At 39.9% G+C, this 26,448-nt stretch overlaps 1 protein-coding gene across 1 annotated transcript in view; it reads left to right on the plus strand.

The window, feature by feature from the left end:
* The first annotated feature begins 21,773 nt into the window (after nucleotides 1–21,773).
* Nucleotides 21,774–26,448, plus strand: part of GDA (guanine deaminase) — a 30,764-nt gene continuing 26,089 nt past the window's right edge. The window contains exon 1 of the mRNA XM_021541516.4: nucleotides 21,774–22,016. Within this exon, the coding sequence (XP_021397191.2) occupies nucleotides 21,789–22,016 (228 nt within the window). The 5' untranslated portion in view covers nucleotides 21,774–21,788. The remainder of the gene's footprint in view (nucleotides 22,017–26,448) is intronic.

The following is a 26,448-nucleotide window of genomic DNA, read 5'->3' on the forward strand; positions in this document are numbered from 1 at the left end:
TCTGAGACATACCAAATTGTTAATTTATCTCAGGTATCCTATTATTTTGGCTGGATTAATGTTAGTTTTCTTCCTAGTAGTTGGTACAGTGCAGTGGTTTTGATATATGTTTTTGAAAGAAAGAAATGTTTAAAGGGTTTAACACCAACCAGCAACTAAGTTCTAAACAGCCACTGGCTCATTCTGGTCTTTCCACTTCTCCTCTTTCCTCCTCACTTTCTGGTGAGATAAGGGAGAAAATCAGAGTTAAAAAGAAAAAGCATGGGTAGAGATAAAGGCAGTGTAAAATGTACAGCAAAAGGTAAAGCAAAAGCCACACACACACACGCAAAGAAAAACAATGAATTACCAGCAATTCTTCTGTTTTTCTAGACTTTTCTCAGGTAGAGGTAAAGATTTCAAACATCCCTCCTCTGCTAACTTGTCTGTTTTTTGACTCTGAGGGTATTTTGTGCATTGAGAACAAAATAGATGAAATTTAACAGCATCTATTGAATCTTCCCTAGATTCCTCCATAATTTTTGTTGCAAACTTAAATGATTTCTATGGTAACAGCAGAAGAGTGTTTCTAAATTTATAACATCACATTGTGGGTGGGCATCAGTGCTCTTCTCTTCTAAAAGATATTTGCAATTGAACCATTATAGGTAAAGTCTAAGATTTGCTTAAAACAAACAATGTATTTTTATTGTTTTATTTTTTAGGGCTGATACAATAGGCAAAAAGTTTATTTTTCTTCACAATTCAGCTCATGAATCACTTGCTTTGGCTGCAGTAAATGTGGTGACTGGATTAGCTGCACCAGCAGAATTCAGGTGTCAAGAACTCTTACTTTATAACGTTAATCATAAAAGTGTCAAAATCAAATGTCTGGTCACAGTCATAATTGATGACTTCATCGTGGTTTACAATGTGAACATTTATAATTAAAGACCAAATCAAGAGCATGAAATGAAAACACATATCCCTAGTGCTTTTTGAAATGGATAAGATAGTGACTAGGTCTCTATTAAAAGTTGAAAGTAGTTTCTTTTTCTGGGGAATATTTTAATTCGATCCACAGTACTTCCTGAATTGCAAAAGACTCTGCAGTAAAAGGTAAAGGCCATCATGTCAGTAAATTGTATATGGAACAAAGTAAAGTGCATGGATATGGAACATAATATGTTTTTTAAAGAGATGCAATATAACATTTTAGGAGTTGGAGGTTACATTGAAAAATATCTTTCTGAAAGCTCTTCCTATTGTACATAAAGTAACATCAAAACATAGAATGATTTGGATTGGAAGGACCATAAAAATCATCTAGTTAAACCCTCCTAGCATGGGCAGGGACACCTTCCTCTCCCAGAACTACCAGCACTTTTCCCTCCTAATTAGGAGTGAGTGGATAAGAGTTTGAGCAAATGGACAAGAAGAGAGAAATCTTGACCTTTCTTTAGCCAGTAGATAGAAATTAATAAGCAAAAATACTGTTTTCAATAACATTTTCCTAATCATATTTTTTCAGACACTGCCTTCCTTACTAGCAATTTATTTCCTGATGCGAAAACAGCTACAAGGTCTAACACATCAATGCATAAGGCCTATAAAATATTCAATGTACCACAAAACACTTGCTTTAAGAGCTAAAATAATCCTCATGGCCTTGTGCTGGCAAACAACTGGAGTCTTAATTCACCTTCTGAAAAATATCAAATCTATTTTTGTGCCACCTTAAAAAAACCACAACAAACCCACTTCGACTCTGACTTGGTCAGTTCATTTTTTACAATTGCTGTTTGCAGAGTGCAGGAATTGATTACTCTGATTAATGCCTATGGTATTTCATATCAAATGCAGGCACGTTTCTTTTGAACAGTTTTTACTGAAGTGGATCCAACTCAGAACACAATATAGTTTCAATTAGGCAGGTCAGTTTAAAGATATAAATTATACATTCCCTCCCTTTTTCTGGCTTAGAAGCAAGTTACCATGGTGACTGGAAAATCTTATCTTCTTCACATATTCTGAGATTGTCACCTTTCACAGATTTATTCCCTTCTTAACCCCCCAAAAAAATTACCTTGCCAAAATAACTTCATAACTTCATAAAGTGATGCCAATAGAAAATCTTCTTGCCATTCAGCCTAACTCCAAACTGCTGTTGTATCACACAACAGGTTATTTCTAAACTCATATCTGCAAGGCACTTCTGATGACAAACTTGAAAAAAAAAATGCTGACCAAACAAGTCCAAAGGATATTCTCCCTGTGAAAGATTAGACTTTCAAAAACACCCCTGTGCCTGGGGAGCCTGGTCTATGCTCACTCCTTGACACAGGAGATTTACTGCTGTGCCCCGTGCAGCTCACACAGCTGGTAAAGGGTCAGCCAGTGCTTGACAGGCTTGTACCCAACCTGAGAAGTGTCTCCAGGATCAGCAGCATGCTGGGAAGTCCAGCATGGAAAGGCCAGGAGGGAGTCAATGCCCAGAGGGAGGCAGAATGGGGGCTGATGTGGTGAAAGGAGTCCCTTGCCCCCAGCCCTATTGAGCTGTGACACTGCCACCACCAACAGCCACCCCGGGCAGGCCCTGCCCAGCAAGGGCCTGCCCATCTTGCTTCATTTGGGGCTGCACAGTGGGGTTTCTCGACCAGTGAGCTACCATCCTAACCCTAACAACTATTCACACAAAATCTTCTGTAGGACTGATGTTTAGAGCATGTACATCAACCTGGATTGCGCATGGTCATGCCACAAAGAATCATGGACTGATCTCCGTATCTTTTGCCTCATTATAAATGCATAAAAATATCTCGTCAGTATGCATAAAATGAAAATGTCCATAAATGCATATGCCCATCCTTGAATTGCATATGTCCATAAATGATTCTTACCATACAGGGATGCCTGCTTGTGAGGTGCTCTGTTTACAAGAAGTGCACTCAGAGATGTCACTTCTTGGGGCTCTGTCGGACAAAACTGGAGCAGCAACAGTTCCACCTGATTAGCTAGTCTAGGATCATTATGATGGCTGAGATCATCTTCCAATAAAGTATCTTCCTTTATTTTTTCCTTGCTTCTATATATGGTGTACTTTTTGGAAGACAGCACTTTGGCATGTCTTTAAACTCAATACCATACATTCTCTTAGTTCTTCAGTTTCACTTGGCTAATCTGAAAATATTTCTTATCTTATAAAGCCTTGTTAAAAAGAAGCTCAAATATCAAGATAGACAGGGCACGATTTTCCAAAATCACTTTGCAAAGAAACCTCTAGATCTTTAACTGCATTTGGTATACCAGGTATACAACTATTCTGAAAAAATTAGAAAAGACTTGACGCAATGTTGGAACAAAGATGCCATAGTAATTGTCTTGGTTTGACAAGACAGGAGTCTGTGAAGGAGGGCAAAAGCCTCCTGTGCAATGGAGAAGGTAAACCCCCTCCCTCCGAATTACCAGGATTTTTAAATTAAAAGGCTCTCAGGCAAAAATATGGGAATGGGAGTAACAATTCTTTACTAAGAGAAAACTAGATAACAATTTAAACAGGCAAATGCAATCGGTACAAACAAAACTAGTGATAAAGTCCACAACCTGAGGATTCGGGGTGTTAGTAGCAGTCCTGTTGGGATTATTGATCCTCTTGCAGTGGCTGATGAATTGCAGCTGCAGTGGTGATCTTTAGAAGGGTATAGTTTTCCTCTGAAGATCTGGTGGCAGTGGGGCTGGTCTTCCTCTGCGCCGGGGTTGCCTCCGAGCTCCGCCGCCGTCGCCTCAGCGCGCTCCGGCTGCTTCTCTGCGAGTGCCGCCGAAGAGAGCTGCTTCTCCGGGAATCCCGCAAAAAGAGAGCTGCTCTCTCTCCCAAAAGGTACCACTTTATACCATAAAAGAGTGCTTGGCTTCCCCCTCTGGGTGGAGGATCTCACAATGGGATGGTGTTGTGTTACCAGCCCTGCAGTGAATCAGTCAATGGCCCATTAACAAACCATTACCTCTTTGGAGCAAACCATCGCTCTTGGAAGAGATAACAAACCTGCCCAACCTCCAACAGATGGCAAATAGAATACAAGCTTATCTTACAAACCAGGACAGTAATTCTGTTGTGTATCTATATAATGCATTTCTTTGAACTGTTTCAGTACAGCTCTTTTTAGAAAGAGCAAAAGTTCACTCAAGTATACTTCATGGAACAAGATCTCAGCTGAGGAGAAAACTTGCATTTTAAGTGTGTGATCGACCATGACTGCAAAATGGATATTGAAGCTGCTTATTCCTGTAACCCAGATCAAGTTTTAAAACTGAAAGTGCTCACCTATGTAGGGCTGTGACTGTATTAACACCAGAGCTGGACATAGTGCCAGATTAGTGCATTTTGATCTAGAGTGAGAAACTGAAGAATGCTGCTGCTAGCTGTAAGATCTTTTCCTGAAAGTACCATAAATCACACCCACAGTATTACAGGGATTCTCTGGACTGATGATAAAAATTGTATTTTGTTGTTCTAGTAACAGGAACGTATTAAATTTTCCTTCCTTCCTAGCTGGCAAATATAAACTGAATTTTGTAACAGAAAGAAATAATAGTAAGAAAAAGTGGTGGGGGAGCTCAATGTGATTTTGAGGGATCCAAGTCAGTATCCAATCAGGATAAAGAAGATTTTGGGGTCTAGTCAGGATAAAGATTTCTTTCTTCCCATTATGTGTTTTGAGTAGAGTGCTGGTCTGGAGGGACAGAGTGATGACCACCTGTCCCTGTCTACACCCAAAACTGGTGTAGAGTAAAACTGGGGGATGCATGAGCATCCCCTTCTAAAAATAAGGGATATAAACTGAAGTTTCATTCTTTTTGGAGTATGTCAAACCTTTATCAGCCCCAAGCTAGGACTATCTCTGGAAATATTTGCTGCTGCCTGGTGGTTCACTTCTTGACTTTGGCTAAGCTGTTCCCTGACACCATCATCACTGATCTTTCCCAGAAGTTAAATTACCACATGAAACAGACCATCTATCTGAAAATCCTTATTTTTTTTTTTTTCTATTTATAGTGCAAACTTCTTTGGAGATTAAAGTGTTGTTTTAATCCTTGCAGTTCACAAATGCAATGCAAGACATGACATACATACCCTTCAGCATTCTGTGGTGTGATACCCAACTCAAACAATACTTGGAATTTAAAAAAAGCCAAATAAAAGTACTCATAATTTTAAACCCTCTAGTCTATAGGTGTTCCAGATATTTTCTGTGGAAACTAAAGACTGATATCTTCCATTTAAACAGAGCTGAAGTAATTCTTGAGATGTATAAGACCTTTTTCAAAGAACTAGAAACCTTTTTGTTTTCTTTATAGTCACTGATCTATAATCAAGAAAAACTGCACCCCAAAAATGTGAAATAATTATATTGGTCTTTGAATTAATGATGTTATTGTTTTCTCTACCAAAAGTGCATGGATGAATTTGATTAATGAAAAGGGATTTAAAGGGATGAGTCAGAGAACAAAATATATGAACACAGAAAACCTGTTCTGAGGACATGTTTCATGTTTCAGTTCTGCCCAAGGTTTCACCAAACTCTTCTGAAGTTGGAGTGTGAGAGATTGTGAGGGGAAGTATTTGGTGGAAGAGAGGATTTCTGTTCTTTCTCTTTCTGTGGAATTTCTTGACCATCAAATCAGACAGAGCTGTATCTTTTCTGAGGTTTGATCTGGACTACCTTGAAATTCTTTCAAGCCATGGTGTTGCTGCAGACAAATCCTGTGCATTGCTTACAATGCCTTATTTAATGAAATTAAAATTAGTGCCTCTTACCTTCTCTTACCTACCTCAGCCATCAGACCTGTTAGTGACTTTGTTCTGTGTGCATGGAAGCCACACATACTGAAAGACTGACTGATGTCAGAAGCTACAGATTTTATAAGGTTTGTCTGGTACAGTTGCATAAAACCAGTACAACTAAAACAATGATATCCAGTGTACAACTGTTAAAAGGACAACAGTCACCTAACAGGTTACACTGTTCTAGAAAATCAGTAGCACGTCTGGAAGGACCACAATAGATTGGTTTTCACCTACAAAAGGAGGAAATAATACTTTGGGCCAAACCTGCCAAATTTGTTTCTCTTTTATCACAGTGATCCTGAGCCTGGCCATCCTGACCTCAGAGAACTAAAGTCAGCCAACCTTGTGAATATCAAGAGCCAGAAGGGAGTATCAGACATGTGGTATGATATACATAAGGCCTGACTAATGATTAACTTTTAGTTGCTAAGCATTTGCTGAATCTTTGAACATAAGTAAAAACAGTCTGGAAGTTTTGAGGTTAGCCTGCTCCCATCACAGCAATCCACAGATGCTTAACAAAAACAGCTGCAACACCACCAAAATTCACTGCTGTTTGTGTCACCACAATGGTCTTTATGCTTTAATACATTAGGAGCACAAGACAAACAGTACCACAGGGAACACCTGAGGAGAAAATTTTTCTCACAAATAATGTATTTTACAAGCATGCATTAGCTGCACTGACAAATCTATTCTACAGTGTTATGCATGCTAATATTAAAATCCTTCACACACCTCAGATAATATAAATGCTATTGTGAGAACATTGGTTACACTATTATCACAATTTAACCTTGCAGATGGCTTTGAAAAACTCTAGTTTCAAAAACCAGTTTCAAAACTGGTTTTAGCAGAGCAGGTAAGCTGTCTATGAAGTCTAACTGTACCATTTTCTGATTAATTGGACTGTATCTATATCTCAGCCTTGTATGGTATACAACCTGATTTAGCTTTTTCTGACTGTGCTTTCAAAAACTAGAAAAGATCAAAATTTACTTTGCGACTAACAGAAGGCTGATGATGTCTGGTGATTTTTCTCTCTCACCACTGTTGGTCAGTTGGGCATGGACCACACCACCATCATCATAGCACAGCCTTCAGCAAAGACTCTAGGCCCTGCTGCACCCCTGCTGCAGACAGCATCCTGTCCCTCTGAGATGGCTTCGTTCCTTATTACGCAGCTGTTGCAGCATTATACTCAAAATCCTCCTTATGGAATAGAGCAATTATAACTTACATACCAGAAAAGTCAGAAATGTATTGTTAGAATGATGGAAATCCTAAAAGACTAACTCATGAATCTTTAATCATCTCTTGGATATCAGGGAAGGTGACCTGGCTGTGAGATCTGATATGCCACTGATTGTATGGGTTGATCTGACTGATCTGGCTAGCTTAGGCAGGTGTTCTCTTTCTTCCTTGACATTCCGTGTGTGTTCCTCTTAATGATGTGTGCTTGGTTAATGAGTAGAGCCTCCCCAACAGACATGGTATTGTTCATTGGTCAAAGAGGTGTGGTAGTGGTGCTCCCCTGTTGGAAGCTCTAAGTAAGCTCAAGGTCCAGATAAATGTAAGGTAATCAAGCATCCAATATTGAAGACACATCCAAATGAGAAGCTGCATGCACCAGTCTGCCGCTGGCTTTTTTTAAAAATAAAAATTTCTCAAAACAACAAAGCTGGGGAAGGGTCTAGAGAGTAAGTCATATGAGGAGTGGCTGAGGGAGCCGAGGTTGTTTAGTCAGGAGAAAAGGATGTTCAGAGGGACCTTCTCACTCTCTACAGCTACATGAAATGAGGTTGATCTCTTCTCCCAGGCATTGAGCAACAGAACAAAAGGAAATAGCCTTAAGTTGAGCTGGGGAGGCTCAGGCTGGACAACAGGAAGAATTTTTTTACTAAAAGGGTTGTCAAGCTCTGAACAGGCTGCTCACTGAAAGTGTTCAAGAAATGACTGGACATGGCACTTGGTGCTATGGTCTAGTTGATATGGTGGTGTTCAGTCAAAGGTTGAGCTCAGTGATCTTTGAGGTCTTTTCTAATCTTAATGATTCTATGATTCTGTGATCTAGATCTAATTATTACAGAATATGAATCAATAGAATTTCAGTCAAATCTCTTCTGTATTGAAAAGTCTTGGTAATAATAAAATTAAAATTTAAACATCCCCATTCTATAGTTTTTATCCCCCTTTTCCTACAGCTCATCTTTCCACTGTTCCCCTGCATCTTGAAGTCAACAGATTTGGGCCCCTAGAGAGGGCAGTGTCAGAAGCTGTCAGTCTCATGAATCATTAAGGAGGGAAAAGATACTGATATCACTGGTTTCTTCTTTCTGTCTCCAAGAGCCACTTGAGGCCACTTGTACACATTTTTTTTACATATTTCTTTTTCTTCAGTGGTATGTAACATCATACTATATCCAAATTTACTATGTATGGTGCTCTCTACAAATGGCATATTTATTTGTTCTCTTTGTTATCTTCAAAACCAGTTCTGGTCAGCTTTGGGTCCACATTTCTTAAACTCATCACAGGAGAGTTATTTATAGATGCAGAGTCTCTCTCCAGTGCCAACCTTGTTCCCCACTTTTTATCACCCCATGCCTGTACTCCTCTGCATCATATTGTGCATCTCTGCTTTTCAAGGTCACTGCTGTTGCATCAGACCTGGGTTTCTCTGCTTTATGCATTGTGTCAGAGGTATAATTATCCCATTCTGCATAGAATGGCTGCTTATTACTGTTATCTGTAAAAAAAAAAGAGTGGTTTGTACTATACACAAGTAAAACAGATTCATCATCAGCTCTTGCTCAATTAGAGGAGTTTCTTTCACAGCTGAGACAATAAGAAGAAAGCTATAGATGAACAAAAATTCAGCCAGAGCAAGACTGACAAGCTTCAGACCCAAGGTCTTGCAAATTCAATAAAAAGAGTAAGTGTGACAGGTCTGAGCTCCTGTTAGCTGCTCTGAGCTGCTGTTGAAATGGAGAAAGATACCATTACTGCCATTTCTACCCTAAAAAAGCTAACTGCCAAGTGTTTTAGGAACATGCTTATTCTGAAACTCTTGACAGTAAGGAGAGAGGGAGCTGTCACTCATAGGTATTTAATGGAAAAAGGATTTATAAAAAAGAGATATTAAGTTGTTAGAGAGTGTCCAAAGGAGGACTACAAAGACAGTGAAGGGCTTGAGGGGAAGCCTTGTGAGGAGTGGCTGAGATACCTTGGTCTATTCAGCTTCGAGAAGAGAAGACTGAGGGGAGACTTCATCACAGACTTCAACATCTTCATGAGGGACAGACACTGATCTCTTCTCTGCAGTGAAAGGACCCAAGAAAATGGGCTGAAGTTGTGTCAGGAGAGGTTTAGGCTGGATATTAGGAAAAGTTTCTTCACCCAGGTAAGAAATTGAGCACTGGACCAGGTTCCCCAGGGAAGTGGTCACAGCACCAAGCTTGACAGAGTTGAAGAAGCATTTGGCAAGTACTCTGAGGCACCTGGTGTGTCTCTGGAATGGTGCTGCTCAGGGCCAAGAATTGGACTCAATGATCCCTGTGGATCCTTTCCAACTCATCACAGTTTGTGATTCTGTCACCTGGATGAAGGGATCAAATGCAACCTCAGCAAGTTTGCTCATGTTACTGGGTGGGATGGCTGATCCACCTATGGGCTGTGCTGACATTCATCAGGACCTTCATAGGCTACAGATTTGGGTGGAGAGAATCCCAGTGAGGTTAAACAAGGGCAAGTGTAGGGTGTTGCACCTGGCAAGGAATAACCCCAAGAACCAGCACAGGTCAGGGGTGACCTGCTGGAGACCAGCTGTCAGAGAAGACCAGGGAATCTTTGTGGATGACAAACATGTTGAACAGAAGAGAACTTTTTTTGCATATATGGGAAGGCGATCACAGAATGTTATGGGGTTGCTTTATCCCTATTGAGTGCTGTAGCCTCATCCTAGAAGATCACCAAATTTGTCAGGCATGATTTCCCCTTTGTAAAGGCATATTGTCTGTTACCAATCACCTCTTCATTTTCCATGTGCCATAGCAAAGATTCCAGCAGAATTTGTTTGATGGTCTTGTCTGGCACTAAAGTAAGACTGACTGGTCTTTATTTCCCTGGGTCTTTTTTACTCTTTTAAAAAATGCATGTTATATTTCCTTTTTCCCCAGTCATTAGGGACTTCACCTGACTGCCATGATTTCTCAAAAATTATGGATAGTGGTTTAGCAGCTTCATCTGCCAGCTCCCTTAGGACCTATGGCAGAATCTCATTGGGTTCCATGGACTTGTACACACTCAGGTTCCTTAGGTGGTGCTGAAAGTGATCATCCTCTATGGTGGACCTAGGGATTTTATTCTCCTGATTCCTCAATTTTCTGTTCTGGACTTGGGAAGCATGGTTGGAGAACATAATCAGAGAACAGACCTCGTACTCCAAGCACAAAAACTTGGCCTTTTTCAGAGAACTTGCAGGTGGGATCTCATATGAGGTATCTCTGAAGTGGAAAGGATTCCAGCAAAGCTTATTGGCCTTCAGGGACAGCATTCTCCAAGTACAAGAATGATCTATCCTCATGGAAACAAGGAGATGTATCAGGAGGCCAGCTTGATGAAGAAAGCAAGTTGTGACACATTTTCAACAAAAAAATGCAAATACAGATGGAGTACAGGGGCAGGATCCAGAGAAGGAAAAAACAAAATTTGCCAAGGCATGTAGAGGCAGAATAAGGAAAGCCAAAATTCCTGCACTGGCTTGCAATAAATGTCAGGAGCAGTGGATTGTTTTACTACATTAGTCACAGGAGGCTGAACATTGCAGGATGGGGTAGGTGATTCAGTGACAGCAGGCTTGGATAAGGCAGGTCTTCACCACCTTGCCTTTTGTCACCAGCAGAATCTGCCAGGCCTCTGCACTCAGTGAAGGAGGAGAGGAGCTACCAGCCTAGCTTAAAGGTCAAGTCAGGGATCATGCAGGAGCACTTAACACCCACACATGTCCTGGGACCTGTCCTGCTGCACCACAGGGTACTGAGGGAGGTAGCTGGTGTCCTTATACTACCATTTTCCATCAGCTTTCCAAGGCTGTAGATACCAGGGAGCACTCCAACAACTGGAGAAAGAGAAGCGTCAGAGCTACCTTCAAAAAAAGGGAAAAGCCACCTTGATATGCCTGTTGGCTGGCCATCGGTCTGGGGTAAAATCAAGGAGGGAGACATCCTGGAGCCTGCATTTGGATACCCGAGAGAGAAGACAGTGATAGGGAACAGCTGACAAGAATTTACCAAGGGTATTTGCTGCTGCTGGAGAAAGATTCTCTGCAGTAAAACTGTTAATCCAAAGAATTTACATTTGCAGAAATAAATGAGCATGAATAAATGTTCATCTGAAGTAAACACAAATTGAGCTACATTATGTTTACTTCAACTGTGAAATGTTTACTTTTTTAGAGGGTGGTTGGGTGGAAGGTGGGAGTCAGCGCCAAATTCTTTTTACTCCCAGGACTAGATGGAAGATCACCTGATGTTGTATTTATTCAACAGAAAAAATATTATATTATTATTATATTTATATCTGTTTTGCATCCTCCACATTGAAACTGCCTCTTTGAAATTTTTTATACCTCAGTTAGAGATCTGTTAAGCAGAATAAGCTCTTTTATGGCTGTGCAAGCAAGCACCCAGTGGAGATTGGACAGTCACAACAGAAAGAGCTGCTGCTAAGTGAAACATAAATTCAGAAGCTTAAGTCAGAAAAAAAGGAGAAAAGGCCCAGAAGCACTGATTAGCTTGCACATACAAGCTTATCTGTACCCCTGTGAAATAGATACTGTCTTAGCAGGCACACCTTCACTGCAAAGGCATATAATATGTAACCAGTCTTAAAAAAACCCTAATGACTATCTTTAATCAGGCGCATCTGAGCATGATTTAAAAGAATGAGTTATGAACAAAGTGGGTGGTTGCATGTGGGAAGTGAATGAAGTTATTCAGCAGTCAGGAGTTAACGATTCTGGTTGGCGTTGCTATTTTTGTTTGAGGCACACTGAGTTGCTGAAGTATTAATACAACCTTCAACTACTCAGTGGCTTAGTCTTTAACCATTATAAGGTATTAAAAAAGTTATCTTCCTTGTCCCAAAACTAGTTCAATTAAGTTGCCTGGAAAATGAGCTACAATCTAGCTTTTCTGATCAACTACTTCACTGGACAAATTTGTTTCACAATATAAACATTTCTTCTTCCTAGAGAAAGAAATCAGTCCCTATCAGTAATAAAATAAGATTTTAATGTACACAAAATCTTGTATTTCTGCTGTACTATACTGCCAAAAATATAGACAAGTATAAACCCCAGTTTTGTTTTGTGATGTAAAATGCAATTGCCCACTTTTTCTTTTGTTATTTGACTGTGTCAAAATAGCCTGGCTTCTTCAGTTCAAACTTAACTGCTCAGCTGAGGAGTGAAAGATTCAAATGAGACTTCCTCTGCAGATCAGCCTTCCTTATGTTATAGATACATATTATAATACTGGCTTTTCACAAATGTTAAAATGGATTTTATATGTGTAAAGTAACTTTGTTATAAATATATAGTTTTTATTTCTGTTGTTAATTAAGCTTAGACATAGTAGTGAAATAGCTATGGTTGTGTTAAAATGCCTGCTTGGATGGAATAACATCCAATGAACACAGGACGAGGACACCTCTACAGATGTGCCAGCTATCAGCACTCGTGGTCTGAAGACAGTGTGGCCCAAGGCCCAGACTGGAAGTGCTGAGAAAGAGCCAAAGCTGCAGCCGAGAAACACGCGTGCTCTAAACAGGCAGACCTGAAAAGGGGCTGTGTAAAACAGTTCCTGGAAAATGTAAGCTAGTTTATGGATATGCATTATGACTATGAATATGCGACAGGTTGATACAAGCAAAAAGGTATTTAAGGAGTGAGTGTGTTCCTGGCTGACTGCCAAGACACACCTGGCAGTAATAACCTTTGATCTATGGTCCTTGTCTCCTTTATTAAGGACAATTAAACTTTTATTAAAACTTTTTACATTTTCACAGGAGAGTGAATATGTTTTTCACACTTATAATTTGATATTTTTTATAAATAAATTTTGCGATTCTATAGATGAAGTGAAATCAGGAAGTCTAACAGCAACCATTTAAAAATAATTGCTCATTATTTCAGTTCAGCCAGTTCAAGATTCCTAAACATAAATGGGATTTAAGTTTTGCAACAGCAGAACATACTTTGAGTCAGTGTTTGAGGAGCATCACCACTCATAGCAAGAAATCAGCAGGGGCAACTGAGAGGTCCATGACATTTTGCAGTCAGAAACTTGCTTGGATATTTTACATTTCTGCATGATTTCTCTGATGTGATGCACCAGACCTGGCACCACTGAAACATGGTTAATTATTGTTTAAAATTGTCTAAATTTTGCTAGCACACAGCTCTGGAACAGCCCAGGCACATCCAGCTTTGTTAGTTTCCCGGTGTTCCCTGGCCACTTGCTGTGCTGTGCAAAATGCCTCTGGAGCAACCATGTGCTGCCAGGCATTCCCACACCTCACTTGTATCCAGACCACCATCTAACTGATCATAGTTTGGAATTGTGCCTGGGTGTTGGCAATCCCCTTCTGTGCAGTGAAGAGGGCCTCCTCTCCTGGTAGTCGTTACTGGAGTACTGGATACCAATGATATGACAGTTTCAAAATCTGTCTTTATCATGGAATCTATCTACCCAGAGCCTCCACTGAAGAATGGCATACATGCATGACCTCTAATCTTACAGGCTTGGGAGGTCTGTAGTTGCTGCAAATACAGCTATAAACTCATTGACTAGCACTTAGACTTTTAAGAAGGCAATGTTTTATCTAAATCTCTTGGGGAAAAAAGCATTTTAAAAGAAAAAAAAAATAAAGTGAAGCATTTTCTATAACATCCATTTCTGAGAATAAAATTAGAAATCAGTGTTGTTACCGTGGGAGTTACAGAACTTGTCCTGGGTATGTATGGGAGTTTCTTTTCTTTCTCCTCAGCCCAGCAGGTGTTTCTGCATGCATTCGTCTTGGAAGCTGTAGGGTTGGCACACAGCAAAACTTGTGTAGGGTCACAGAGTATAAGTTCTCTTTCTTAAATGACACATCCAGAGCAGAAAGAGTATTTTTGGCTGGTACCTGGGTGTCCAGCCGTCCATTCCTCTCTCACTTGACAGAGCAATGGGATAAACTCCTATACTGTGAAGGATTCACTGAGAAACTGTGTCAGGTCCCAGCTGTTTTTCTGCAGCTCTGCATGGAGGACTGAGAAAAAGGAACCTATTTGATTTGCATAAATTAACTGCCTCTTACAAAGGTTTAGTCGTGGCTTTTTTTTTTTTTTTATCCCTGTTGTATCTAATTGAAAAAAATCCCAAATCACAGGGTTTTAATACTGCTAGTGTGTGAATGAGTGTGACTTATCAGGGACCAAGATTCTCAAAGCAGACAATCCACTTTGCCTTCTCTTTCTGTCGTGTACTATTTAAAGCATCATACTTGCATACCAAAAGAGCCTGTAAGGCACGACAGAACTTCTGAATCACAAAAATCCGTGCTTATGCCATGGATGAAAAAAAATATCTTCACTGTGAATGCTAGCAGGCAGCAGATAATTGAATACCTGTGTGTTTGTGAGTAGATGTCCAAAGCAGAACTTCTGCACTCCGAGGAAGCAGCCTTAATTGTTGCAAGGGTTGTAGGGTGGATTTATAAATACTGATAATACCTGGTTTAAATACAGATGGCATGTCCTGCCATTTTCCCATTCTGAAAGGGATGTGAGAAACCACTTAAGAGGATGATGACACAACACACGGACTATTTATTCAGGTTAGGAAAGCTGGAAAAGGGTGGGTAAGAAAAAAAATAAGACAATTCCTTGGAAGTGAAGGGAGACTCTGGAGACCAGAGGGCTGAGAGAAGATGAGTGCCAGGAGATGCCCAGCATTCTTAGCCAGCAAAACACAAGTGAGATATCTGCCAAAAGTGACATTGCAGGATGTGACATTCTGCCTGACAGCACTGGGTCAGCAGTGACCTCTCTGCTGCAGACTGAGGTAGACAATTGGGACCCTAGTGCTGAGGGAAGTGAGGGCATAAGTGTAAGTGCATAGCTCAGTCCCCAGATCTTTGATGAGCTGTCATTCAACATGTCTCATCTGGAAAACCTTGACAAGTTGTGTCATATTTTTAATTTAATGATTTCTAACTAATTTCAGAGCAAAGATTTACTAATGTGTACCAACTGATGCACACAGATGCTTTGGATTAGAGATATTGCTGCTCTTTCCCACAAGCACTAAAAGAAATTATGAAAGGAAAAAAACACAGGAAGTATTTACCTCAATGATTTTGAGTGCTTTTTTCTCTTTAATGAGATTTTTCTGCTATAGTGGAGTGATAAAATTCTAAAAAACTTAAAATTTTAAAAAACTTCACATTGAGTATTTAGCTAATCTGTTTTATCAGAAATAACACAAGATGGGGTACCATACACAGTCTAATTTTGACCATCCCATTAACTCATAGGAGAGTGAAAGGCCTCTAGCCACACTATTCATGTGAGAATATATTATGGTATCTCCACTAGAATTGTGCTGATCCTGATGATGTGCTCCAAATTCTTCTTACTAGCCATTTAAAAAATAAAAATTTTTACTGTTACACAAATAGGATGAGTAGCAAATAATAGAATCCACTTCTTTGATCTGGACATCTTGACTGCTTTGTCTGTAAACAAATTGTGCATACACAGACAGAAACAAATATAAGGTGTATGCTCATGAGTGACTAATGTATATTGTATTGATTCTGTAGCTAACTGAAGAATGGGATTAATTGTGGTCTATAAGGCAGTATGACTTGTCAGTGCAATAGCACAAGCAAAATGGCAAACATGCTGGTTTTAGTTGTATAAATAGGGACATTACATAACCTCTGCATTTAGCTTTACTGTGATTGTTTCTAGCATATGGCATTCCGTTCTCAATGTCCGTGACAGACACAGAAATCAGGCAGAATCATAAAAAGACATAAGGAACATTTAACCTGGGAAAGTAGGCTGTATCTTGAAGGACAAAAAACACAATCCATTTAGCTTGTCAAGCAGAGAGTAAAGGGATCTGCTTGATACCAGTGAAAGCACAACTTTCATAAAGAGTTTTCCTAATCAATAAAAAAATATTCTTTGTTTGGGAATCCAATGTGAACAAATTCAAACTACAAATAAGGTAATAAAGTGTCTTTGTGTGGTTTTTTTGGGTTTTTTGAGGTTTTTTTTCTGGTTTGGTTTTTTTTTTTTTTTTTTGCCAGGAGAGGTAGTTATCAATGAGAATAATGTGGCACATCTTGTTGATCATAATGATTTCTCTACTATTGGGAAATTATTAATCAAGGTCTTCCAAGAGATATTTAAATAAACATACACAACCTCTTGTGTTGCTAGTGGCTCATATTACATATATAATCAGCTATAGGATCACTGTTGTCTCTTATTAATACAAAATTCAGCTACATATATGAATGAAGGGAAAAGCCATGGAACACATCACAGTTTAACAGACTTGCATTTAGTGACTCAGCTTAAAACTTGAATGGAAAAAGACATCTCTTCATGTCACCAATGTGAAAAACTGAAAAGCACATTTAAAAAAATTACTGGAGGTTTTAAGGAAGTCTGAAGAAAACTTGTGTAAACCATAACAATCCTTGAATACAGCAAGGAAACAAAACATATCTGAGAACAAACTTAAATGCGATAGTATTCAAGAGAACAGAACCTCAAGCTGCACCATGGCTGCACCATTGGGCATCAGGAAGAATTTATTCATAGAAAGGGTTATTAAACATTGGAACAGACTACCCAGGGAGACGGAGGAGTCACCAGCCCTGGCAGTGTTCAAGAAACAACTGGATGTTTCTGACAATGGCTGTCAGTACTGTGGTCTAGTGTTGTGCAGTCAAAGGTTGGACTCAATGATCTTAGAGGTATTTTCCAGCCTAAAATCTTCTGTGTGTAATATGCAGGAGAAAGACTACAGCATAAAGAGGAGTCGCAGAAAAACAGGACTGAAAAAATGCTGTTAGTTACAATCTAGTCAATAAATTGAGGTGAGGAAGTAAAGAACACCAATCATAACAAAAAAAATATTATTGGAAACTCTTGGCTAAAAAGGACAAAAGTAATCCAATGCTTCTTAACATTGATTCATGTCCTCTGCAACATTTCTTTATGTCTTGGTGTTCTGCTTTGTAGTAGTATGTTGTTTATCTATGTGTTCATAGTGTTTCAGTCAGTAAAGTTTGTCCAGATGCATTTCCAGCAGAACAATTTTGCTTTTGGGAGTAGCTCTGTGATTAGTTTGAGAATTCTGTCAGGATTCTCTTCTGGAGGTGTCAACAAGAGCATGGGTATGTGACTCGGTATGTATCCCTCATGTTCTTGAGATTCAAGAAGAGCACTCCATAAAATTGTGAGCACCATTATTACCTTTGGGGAAAAAAAAGACAGGTATCTTCCGAAGAAGGAAGTTACCTAGAATCACAAAATGGTTTAGGGTTTTTTGACATTTAAATTCATCTAGACCAAATCCTATATCACAAGCAGGGACACCTTCCACTATTCAAAACCCCATCCAACCTGGTCTTGAAAGCCTCCAGAGATGGAGCATCCACAACTTCTTTGGGAATGTGTTCCACTCACATTGAAGCTGAAAGTAGTACAAGTATGTGTCACCTGGATACCAAATAAATATGTTTATGCTGGCAGTTTGAGCAGATTGAACTGCAAATTCAAATTTCTTTTCCATGTTTTGTTCCCATAAATCTCTGTTAACAGCAGCAGACACCCAAATTCTATTGCATTCTCTTTTAACATGATCAGAGGTAAAGTACACCAAGCACATTGATTCATCTTTTGTGTCTTGTGGAAAACACAACAAATTTGTCAACAAAATATTTTGACATATTTCATCTATTCATGCTTGTACTTCTAATGAGAGATGAGTTTTACTGATATTTGTGTAGCATTTGCTGTCTCTCTTTAAGAACATTTCTGGCTTAGTTAATACAATTCCTGTTGTGAACAAGCCTTGGCAGTAAAACAGAAAAACTTTATGAGTGTAAGAGCTAACATCAGCCAACCTGTACTTCAGTTAATCATGTATCTGTGAGCAAGCAGAAAATGTCATTTTTAAGTTCTAATGGTGGGATATTTTATGACAGTACTATGCCTGTACTGGCCTCTTTAGGAGATAGGAAGCATCAGAAAGTAACTCTAGCATCCCCTGGCAGTGTCTCAACCTTGGATTCCCAAGGCTGTGTAGACTTAGATATCAAAGGCAGAAAGCTCCAGCTGGGACCTGCAGAGTGAATACTCATGGTGACAAATGACAAAGACGTTGTTTTTATTGTCATTTCCTCATATTCTTTTGGAATGTGGTAATTTTCACTTTTAGGTGAAGTTGGAAAAGTTAAGTAATATAACATATTCTGATTATATAAATTTTTGTGGGAAAATAAGGTGTGTGTAGTAGCCTATGCTGGATTAAAACCTAGCTCCCAATTTAATTTCTCACTTGAGAGTAGGTATTTCTCATGCTTCACTCCTTTGGGGTTTTTTTTAAATAATCCAAAGGATTCAGTAGCTGCATAATCAGCTCTTCCTTATCCAGGAAAAAAGTCAATTATTGGCAGATAAATCAACTGTATTTTTTTTCCTCTCCTCTTACCTAGTTGCTATGCTGCGAATTACAGACAAGGTCAATTTTGATCATAAATGCTACAATAACATTCATTGCCAGATCAGAGTAACAGTTCTTGTATCCCAGCACTCAGGCTGCACAGGCACTGACCTCAACAGGCTCATGACAGAGGAGTTTCTTGTTGGTGGCAAATAACCCATCAACTACTTTTTGAGAGCAGTGGGGAGGAGGTTTCTTTTTCTTATACTTCTCAGATGTTGCAGGATCAACTTAGGTACTCTGAGAGTTTGAATCAAGTAATTGAATTCTTCCTTGGCACAGTGTGACAAGTGAAGAAAAGATCAGAAAGTGAAAGTGTCAAGGAGAATAAAGGCACTCTTATTCTGTTAAAATCTGTCCTTGTGCTCTTAGAGATACATTGACTGATTATTCTAATCCTGAATATGGACTCACCTAAAGACTCAATTCAATAATATCCTAGAAATCGATAATTTAGAAGACACAGAGAGTCTGATAAGCTACTGAATAACAAGACAGACTTTTTTAAAAAAAAAACTGTATTAGATCAAATTACACACTATTATTTATTACATATATTAACACATATATGATAATATTAAATTCTACTAAAAGAATACTCATTGCATGATTTATAAAATGATAAATGTCTCTCTCCAGACCATTAACTATTTTGAAGAAAGAGGGAAAAAAAAAGCTACCCTTAAAATAATTACTATATAACAGTCACAACAGAGCATTACACTTCTATTCCAGATGGTGAAATGCCAAGCCCAGTTTATCCCTGAAAAATCTAAGCATGGTTCTGTCTTACAACATTTTGGAACAATGACTCGGTTTTTCATAGTTGGCCAAGATCTCACCTTGACTCATGTAAGTATCCAGGGCATGCATATGTAACTGGTTGTAAATTAAAATTAAAATAATCCTGGGAGGAGGGGAAAGGTGTTAACCATTCTTAAGTTAAAAAAAAAAAAAAAAAAAAAAAAGCAGTGTTTGTTGTTGACGTTCCTCCTTAAAAGTACTAATGAATCTGATTGTCCATATTTTTGGTTTTCTTCTCTTACATAAATACTATCTGGATTACATCTAGCTCAAATCACTGCACTTCTTTCTTTAAGGAAGCTGGAGGCAATCCCTGAGATTTTTAATGGAAAACTAGGGTTGAAGCAGACAGAGCTTCTCAGGAGCAGCCCCCTTCCACACCAAACACAACCAAGAGGTTTCTCAGAAACACTGAGCTCTGTTGAATATTATTTTTAACAGCAGAGTAAATGAGTTCGGTAGCAGCAGCTCCCTCGGTTTACCTCTCCAGCATGCTGTCCTGGACAACTGTGTGCTTCATTTAATGCAAATCAGGCTAATACAGCTCTTGGTACCAACCCTCGAGCTCTTGTGCTGCCTGCTGCCGCCAGGGCAAAGGCAAGTCGTGTGGAGCAGCAGCTGCTGCTGCTGGGAAAACTGTTTTCCTGTTTTCACTCCTCTCTTCACAGGAGGATCGAGTGAATTTACCGCTGCAGGGCTTGGTCCCTTCACCCTGTTTCTCCTTTCACCTTATTACTCAGTAGCAAAACCAGCCTTTCTCCTACTCTTTATCCCTTCTGCCGCAAAAGACAATTTTCCTTGTCTGGAGTAATAGCTTGGAAAACAGCTCATTTCAGCTGTAGCCTTGACGACCACAACTGCAACACCCTTTGCTGTGAAAGAAACAACTTTGGAAAAGGGTTTTTGCTAGTCCTAATTGAGAAAACTTTTGGTGCTATTTTTGAAAAATGTATTACTCTGCATTTCAAAGAAACAGTGTTTTTGTGTTTTAAACATACTAAACTGCATGAAGGATTTTTCTGCCAGTTTCTTCTCCAAACTGGATTAATCTGCAAGACTTCTGATTTGTTTTGTGTGCTATTTTCTCGTGTCAAAGATGTTAGAAATACAATAAAAAACTGCAATGTGTCTTAAACAACAATTTTATGTCATTGTGAGTTTTATTAAAATGCAAGACTTCTCATACAAGTAAGTAAAAGTCACTTTCACGTCTGTTTTTTCTTTTTTTCGAACACTCTATTGCCTGCCTAAGCTGATCTCAAAATCCATATATGAACATCTCACTGATATCAATGCAATCAATATTTTTTAAACTTCATTCTCAGTAACATAACACATTCTTATGCAAAGGAGGCAAGATAGAGGCTGATGACTTGCCCATAGCAGACTAAAATTAAATTTATTCTGCACTTTCCTGCTGTATTTCCTCTTTCCTCCCACCATTATCTGGAGGGTTTGCAGGAAAGATAATCTGTCATGCATTTATATAGTGTCAGCACAACGGGGAGTGCAAAGGTCTTTTATGATAAACCATGTAATGACAAACTTTGCAATGCAGCCTTGAAAATAATAGTGTCAGTGCCCTCGGTGACAAGCTCATTTGTCAGTTGATAATAAAGTTGAAGAATAAAGGTCACTTCAAACATTAATTCAGAGGACATTCATGGTGTTAACCTTGATTCACACAATTCTGCCTTTGTGAAGTCTTAGTCCAACAATCTCAATAGTGATCCTCTTAGGGTGTGTTCATCATGTACTTTGACTTAACTTGTTGGAGCAAAATGTCATTCTGGGGACACATTTCTCTGAGTTAACAAAATTAATTTTTCTCTGCCTTTCATCCTCTTGAGGTTGTTTTTTTCTGTAGACCTCCGTTGAATGAGGCTGCCTACTTCTGGAAGTTCTGATACCTCAGCTGGCATCTGTTCTCTACTCCTAATGTCTATTCTAATGTCCGACACAGAGGACTGACCAGACAGGCATTTGAAGGTCTTAAAGGTCTTTTCCAAACTACAAATTCTACTGTAAATTAAATTTCTGGGAGTGGTTACAACCCGCAGGTTGGTTGCAAAGCCGAGCTGCCGGACACTCGTAAAACACTACCAGACACATTACCGAATCTCTCACGGCTTCCCGGGAAGAAACCGGGACCCCAAAACCCACCGGGCGTCTCTCCCGTCGTTCGTGTCTCTTGCACGGAGGAGAGCGCATCCCTGGGATGAGGGCATCAGCGGCGGGAAGGGCGCGGGTCGGGGGCACCCCGCGCACCGCCCGGGCACCCCGCGGGAAGGCACAGGGTGCGGGCAGCCTCCCGCCCTCTCTGCGGCCAACCACTCCCGGCGAAGAAAGTCCCACCAGGGGGTGGGGAAATGGCAGCTCCAGGAAGTCGCCCGCGGCTCCGAGAGACGCCGAGGGAAGGCAGCCCGCGGGGTGGCAGCTCCCAGCCCGCGCCCGTCGAGCCCGCCGCCGCCGCGATGAGCTCCCCGCAGCGCCCGCCGCTCGCCCACGTCTTCAAGGGGACCTTCGTGCACTCCAGCGCCTCCGCCCCCATGGAGATCCTCCACGGACACCTTCTGGGGGTGGACGATAACGGGACAGTGAGTGCGGGCTCGGGCGGGGTGTCGCGGGTGCGGCGCGGCGCGGGCGGCGGGGGCGATGCCGGCGGCGGCGGCGGTCCCCGGGAGCCCCGGGGCTGCAGGTCCGCCGGAGGCGGTGACAATGACCCTCCCGGCCCCGAGCCCTCGTCCGGGGGTGGCGAGAGGCAGGGCCGGCTCCCCCGGTCTGTGAGAGAAAGCGGAACATTTTCGCACTACTGTCTTCCGGGGCAGGCGCCGGGATGGAGGGTCCCTTCGGCACGAGTCTGCTGTTGGCATAAATCTGCTGTTGAACTGGGCTGAGTATTCCCGGAACAGCAGCGTGCATAGACCTGGCATTCTTTCAGATTCTCTTGTTTTCTTTCTGTTTCACAAGCTGTTTTTTTTTTTTTTTTGGTTTTTTTTTTTTTTTTTGTTTTTTTTTTTTATTCTCAGGGTTTCTAAACAGCGATGGTGAAAATAGCTGTCTACCCATTGCACAGCCATCTAAATGAGGCTCTTTTTGTCTTCTTGTCACAAAAATACCCCCCATGGCGTATACCCATCAAGAGTTAGAAAGATGATGCTGTTGGGCATTTCAGTGGTATGAACCAAGCTTAAAACAAGTGTTGCACTTACTGATAATGGAGGAGATAGTCTAGCTGAAAAGCAATGTAATTTCCTTAACCCTTATCACACTTGAAACTCAGTTTCATAGTGTAGGTTGTGCAAGTAGACTGGTGATTTCTTGTACACTCAGTAACATATGGTCACCCTACGTAAAATCTAAAAAAGTAGTTTTCTTTCTTGTGGCTAAATAAAGGCTTCAGTGTGTCAGGATTCAGTAACATTTGAAATATGTGCAAAACAATTTGAGCCCTAACAGAGTGCATTTTCTCTATTCATACGGGTCCATGAGGGCCTGTTTCAAGACAGTCCTTTTATGACTTGTCCTTTCAAGACAGAGGGGAGTAAACACCTGCATAGTTATGTATTGGCTGGTTCACCAAAAGAATAGAATAGAATGAAACCTTTTGTTTGGCTGGAGTAACTCAGGTGCACAAGGCAGAAATTCATATCCCATCCCATTCTCCTTAATGTCAATTTATGGAAAAGTGTCTACACAGCATCCATATGAAATCAAGATTTTTTAGTGATTTTCTTGAAAAAGAGGTATCTTAGTAAGCTACACCTAGGGATCTGTGCTCTCACTTACTCTCTCCTTTTCCTAGGGAACAAGGATTCACAGTATACTGTTTTCCTTGCATAAATTGGCAGAAGTTTTTTTTTTTTTTAATTTTTGATCCATTAAAACACTATCTTCCTAAAATGAAATTCCTACCAGAATACAATGACGAGCACTTCTATTTCATTCTCTTTTTATTACATATTCTGACATTTTAATATTCCAGGGGCTGATACGGTGAGTATCCCATATGGTCTCTTTTCTCCCTATTATTCATAATGTAACCTCATGCAGAACAACCACTGGAATCACAGAAGAGTTGGCTTTTCAAGAAAGACATAGTGGTTAGAAAATTACTTACCTTTATTTTTCAAATTTACACCAAAATTGCTTCTGTTTTCCTCCCAAAGATGTAAATTTAACTAAACAGGTATCCTTCTTTTGCCTCATGTTGCTGACTCCAACATGGAAAAATTTTGCATGGTCTCTGACACTGTGTGTCAAGGCTTGTATGAGCAACCGGGTTCTGTTTTGCAGTGTGAGTCCCTGCATGTCCTCCAAGGGATGTAAAATGTCATCTCTCTGCTTTGCCCCAGAAGAAAATTATGTTTTATGAAGAAAAGCATTGCTTTTGGATATAAAATCCAAATTTATCATCAAGTTAGCGAAGTAAGGACCATGTTTAACTGAGTGTTTTGCAAAGCAGTGTAGAGTCTCCCTTGAGGAAAAGCAAAGAGAAAGACCAGCATTCCTCAGGGTGAAGAAAAGAGACATAGGTGCAAAATACGAGTTGTTATTGAAATGTTGGTGTAATTATCCTAGGTGAGTAGAATATTAAGTAAGTAGAAAAAAAAAATTAAGCTAGAAGCCCTTGTGCAAGTCACGAAAAGAGCAAGAGTTGTGAAATACGATTTTAAGCATAAGGTTTGATTTAAGCCAGTTGGGACAGTGAGTAGACGTGTCAGCTGTACAAGGAGGAAGGACTCCATCCATCTGGAGTTCATTGCTTCCCCTTTCTCAGCAGGCTGGGCAGTTCCTTTAGCAGCTGCATCTACCAAGTGTTACCTCTCATTTAGCTTCCAGTTTTGGGAACTAGACAAATAATAGACATCATGTCTTGAATTGCAAAAGTCATTTAATAACTGTGGGAACAGGGAGGGAGGAGAATATGTGTGAGGGGAAAGAGGGATAGACTCCTTCTCAAGTTCTCCTCTGAATGTCATAGCCAGGCACTGTTGGATACAAACAAACCATGTTCCTTCAGCCAGTATCATTCACTTTCCATTTTCTTGTTAGTGAAATATTTGTGCTGTGGTGCTTGAAGTCACTGGGGGTTTGCTACATCAGGGTTGATGCAGTTTAGTTGACCAGCTATGCTTCAATGGAAGAGCTTTGGGATCACTTGGTATACAAAACCCCTGATCTTTGGATGTTTAGCCCCATTACATGAATAAAACATGAGAATTTATGGAAGTGTTTGTACAATGGGGTTAGCAGCCAGTAATTCTGGGTTTTGTGATATACCTTTCCCAAGGTGTCAGTTATTCTTCTCGACTTCTTTAAAGCTGAAGTTCTTAGTCTTGTGCATTTCTCTTGACTCTGTAGTGACTCTGCTGTGGAGTTTCTTCTTGCTTCTACAGCATTAAGGTGCAGAACAAATTTAAAGAGCTGGGCACCCAGTTGGTTCCCTTGAGTGCACAAGCAAATACTGGAACAAATATCCAAGCATAGGATCGACAAGAGCTTAAAGCATTCAGCAATAGAAATGCATCCTAAAGCAATGGGGAGCAACTCTTGGCTGACTAAGGAATTCAATTGGGAAGTTTGTTTGAAAAAAATGTAGATGTCTTGTTGATTTACCCATAGTCTAATTCAATCATAATAGACCAGGTGTCAAGTTGAGAATTGATTTCATGTATCCAGCTTCCTTGAAACATATTTTCTTCATTTTTCCATGATTTAGGTGTTTTATTTTTCTGCACCCTAAGAGTACATAACAGCCACTGCTTTTCCATGGCAACGCCTCTTTCCAGAATTTGTCATCTGGTGTTTCATGCTTTTCTCTCTCTCTGTTTCCCTCCCTCTTCATCCTGCTCCCCCTGAGCAGCTCCAACATTGCTCATTCTGCATGCATTTTTACTTCAATATCTGAATGACATTTTCATTATTGCACATCAGATATTTCAGTAGGTCTGTATTCCAAGCCTTCTGCAGTTAAGTTGGATGTATTCCTCTTTGGATGAAGAACAATACTGTTTCTGTCAACTATTAATACTGAAATCTTACAATTTTTGCTAGTGTGGTATTAAAATTTGCTAGTGTGGTATTAAAATAATATTAAAATATTATTTTAAAATTTTTTCTGACTGAAAATGTAAAACATTTGCTCTTTTAACAATATGAATCATACCAGCCATTATTAATTTAAATGACTAGGTAGCCGATAACTTTTTGTCTACAGTTTAGCAGCATTTACAGTTTAGCAGCTTTGCTTATTTTTGTCTATGGAAAAAACAGAAAGTGGTACATTTCTATGCAAAAGAAGCATACACATTAAAAAGGCATACAAATAAGTGCTAAACAATGCTTTTTCTCAGTCCTCTTGCTCTTCCTCCTAAGTTCTTCCTATTCCCATTTTACAAGTACTAAGTCTTGCCTTTTTAAATGTGGTTTTGTTTTTCTTTTTAACTGATGCCCTAGAAACTGCTGTCATGAGGGTGATACAGGCCCTCAGTGTGGACATCATCCCAGGAGCAGAAGGATAGTGGTAGCAGGAAGAATATTCCCTTGAATTTAGGGGAACAAACTCTTACACCAAGGGCGTTAGAAGATGATTAATTAGTTTCTGGCAGAGGATGTGGTTAGAGGCAGGAATTTCTGTAAGCTCAGATAGGCAGCCTTTGGCCAGGGGAGACTTTCAAGTCCTCTAAATTGTCAAGTGTTGAGAAAACTTGGATCCCACATGGATGTCTAGTGGGCATTGCAGTTCCTAGGCTCCACAGTCTCTTTTCCTGGGGAGGTGTCATACCTATTAGTGATAGACCTGAGAATCAAAGAGTTGAGAGTCATCTTGTAGATTAAAATACCATGGAATTTAAAAATAAATAGGAAATGTACTAAAATTCTGACTAGGCAACAGCAACTCATCATAAGTAGAGTTATTGTTCTCTAGGAGTCAAATGGGGTTGCTTTTGGCTCCAGATTGTAGGGTTTGATTTTGAAATAAACAAAGATCTCAGCATTCTTTTGGTCCATTCTGTAAAATGAAAA

The sequence above is a fragment of the Lonchura striata genome, chromosome Z, assembly GCF_050655825.1.
Source record: "Lonchura striata isolate lonStrDom1 chromosome Z, ASM5065582v1, whole genome shotgun sequence".
NCBI classification, from domain to species: Eukaryota; Metazoa; Chordata; class Aves; order Passeriformes; family Estrildidae; genus Lonchura; species Lonchura striata.